The following is a 2,500-nucleotide window of genomic DNA, read 5'->3' as shown; positions in this document are numbered from 1 at the left end:
TTTTGCATTGTGGGGCTTCTTACCTCTCTCTAACATGCAAAAAAAGATTTATTATTTATACTTGATGACGACGAAGAAAAAAAACTCTGGAGATCAATGGCAACACACCGACTTTGAGTACGTGAGTTCAGTACATCAAGCCGAATCACTGACTTCGTGAATTCAGTACATCAAGCCGAATCACTGACTTCGTGAATTCAGTACATCAAGCCGAATCACTGGCTTCGTGAGTTCAGTACATCAAGCCGAATCACTGGCTTCGTGAATTCAGTACATCAAGCCGAATCACTGGCTTCGTGAGTTCAGTACATCAAGCGGAATCACTGGCTTTGTGAGTTCAGTACATCAAGCCAAATCACTGGCTTTGTGAGTTCAGTACATAAAGCGGAATCACTGGCTTCGTGAGTTCAGTACATCAAGCCGAATCACTGGCTTGTAGCATTTTGGCGTGCCGCGGCAGTGTACAGCCACACCCCACATATCGAGCAGTTTTTGACGCCTCACAGCGTGACCCATTGGTCATTAATGATTAATGAGTAGAGCAAGTCTGGGACAGTTCTCTTAATCCATTCCTGACTGGTCTCGTGTACAAGTTTCATAGCATAATGCTTGGTCTGTGTGATACTGATGTATGTGTGGCGACACGACAGAGCGCGTGGAACAAAAAGTTCCGCTACATGTTGAGTCCATGACACTCAGATTTTGATACCCGTCGGCATTGGGTTAAACTTTTTTTTTTTTTTTTTTTTTTTTTTTTTTTTTTTTTTTTCCCCAGTCTTTTTACAGGAAAATTAGTGCAGAGGTGTTGATATAGTGAAATTGGTCTATAGAAGTGCCTAATATGATGTTCCCCATTTAGCCCAGACTGTGCAGTTGTTGGTGATGTTCTGGTGCTCACAAAACCTCTAGGAACTCAAGTAGCTGTTAATGCACATCAGTGGTTAGACCAGCCTGAGAGATGGAATCGCATCAAGCTTGTTGTCTCAGAGGAGGATGTTCGTAAAGCTTACCAGAGAGCTATGGACTCCATGGCACGTCTCAATAGAACAGGTATGTGCTGAATAATCTCCTCTATAGTTCGTGTAAAAATGCTTTTGGAGAAATTGTTAATATAATGCCATGTTATGGTAAAGTCTTCACTGATATTTCATAATTTTGTTTCATTACAAATAAAATAAAGTAAATAAATGTTATGCTTACTGGTTGAAGGGAATTGGATGTGAACCCATTGGATCAAGGTACTTCCAACAGTGGAGACTTCCCTGAGTGGTTTGTAGGAATAGCCCATGAGAATACTCATGTGGAGTGTCAAGTCTCCTTGGCTCCCTTTTGCAATATCATTAGCTCTTTCTGCATGAGCGATTTTTAGTTTTTGCCATTTTCCAAGTTCTATATTTTTCATTTTTAACACCATGTTCTGCCAGTCATAGTAGGCAGGAATAGGATCCAGAGCTTGAAAAAATTGTCCTCTCTGGAGCCAGGGAAAATAATGCAAGAACCTCTTCCGAAATGCCCACTCAGTGCCTATTGAAAATTTGTAATTCCCAATGAAATTAATTCTTGATTTCTTTACTTTCAGCTGCCAGATTGATGCACAAATACAATGCTCATGGTGCTACAGACGTAACAGGATTTGGTCTTCTTGGCCATGCCCAAAACTTGGCAAGAAATCAGAAGAATGAAGTATCTTTTGTCATCCATAATCTTCCTATCATCGCTAAGATGGCAGCAGTTGCAAAAGCATGTGGAAATATGTTCCATCTTTTACAGGTATAATATTCTTCCTTCTGTTCTATGGTTGGTAGTTTGCATTGGTCAGCAAAAGTGCTTTGACAGAATTTTAACACTGACAGTTGCAAAATGGTGGAAAAATGTCCCCTCTAAGATTTCCAAATATTGGTCAAGATTGGAAGTGTTTTTTGTATATTCATAAAACTATGAAGTGTATGAAAATAAAAGGTATGTCTGTGAATTATTTTTTTTACAGTGAAGTTAAATTTTTGTGATTTGGTCTTTCAACATACTTTTACATGGGATCCCCATTATTTGTCATTTTACTCTTTTGTCTCTGACATTTTGATAGATAATTCATCTCTTGGGTAGGTGTGCACATGCATACATAAATTGCTCTTGGAAGTTGTTTAGCCAAAAGAAATCAGGAATACAATGTGTAGTATTCTGAGGTTTCATAGCCTAGCTGGCAACTTTTTCCCAGTATATATACACACTCAGAACTCAAAGCTTTTAAAAGCAAATGAAACTAGAAAGAAAGAGAATAACCTTCATTTTTTAAGCTAATGTCACAGGGGTAGGCATGTACATACATACTATGCCCACTGTGAGTTTAATTTATTAATTGTCTTTGCACACAGATGGATCCACAAGTACTTAGTCACCAAGAAGTGAATTAGTATCTAGCCTATTTCATCTGTTTACCCTTTTCCTTGATTATTGGAAATATTCACTTTTACCTTATATTACTTTAGGTAACCTTAATGAT

General features: G+C 38.4%; 1 protein-coding gene across 2 annotated transcripts in view; it reads left to right on the top strand.

The window, feature by feature from the left end:
- Positions 1-2,500, top strand: part of LOC125037803 (inactive selenide, water dikinase-like protein) — a 36,171-nt gene that overhangs the window by 31,928 nt on the left and 1,743 nt on the right. For both annotated transcript variants that reach the window (XM_047631023.1, XM_047631024.1), the window contains 2 exons: positions 860-1,050; positions 1,580-1,770. In XM_047631023.1, the coding sequence (XP_047486979.1) occupies positions 860-1,050; positions 1,580-1,770 (382 nt within the window). The remainder of the gene's footprint in view (positions 1-859; positions 1,051-1,579; positions 1,771-2,500) is intronic.

This window comes from Penaeus chinensis, chromosome 24 (assembly GCF_019202785.1).
Source record: "Penaeus chinensis breed Huanghai No. 1 chromosome 24, ASM1920278v2, whole genome shotgun sequence".
Taxonomy (NCBI): domain Eukaryota; kingdom Metazoa; phylum Arthropoda; class Malacostraca; order Decapoda; family Penaeidae; genus Penaeus; species Penaeus chinensis.
The sequence above is the reverse complement of the archived record's forward strand: the minus strand, read 5'-3'. Positions and strand labels throughout refer to the sequence as shown.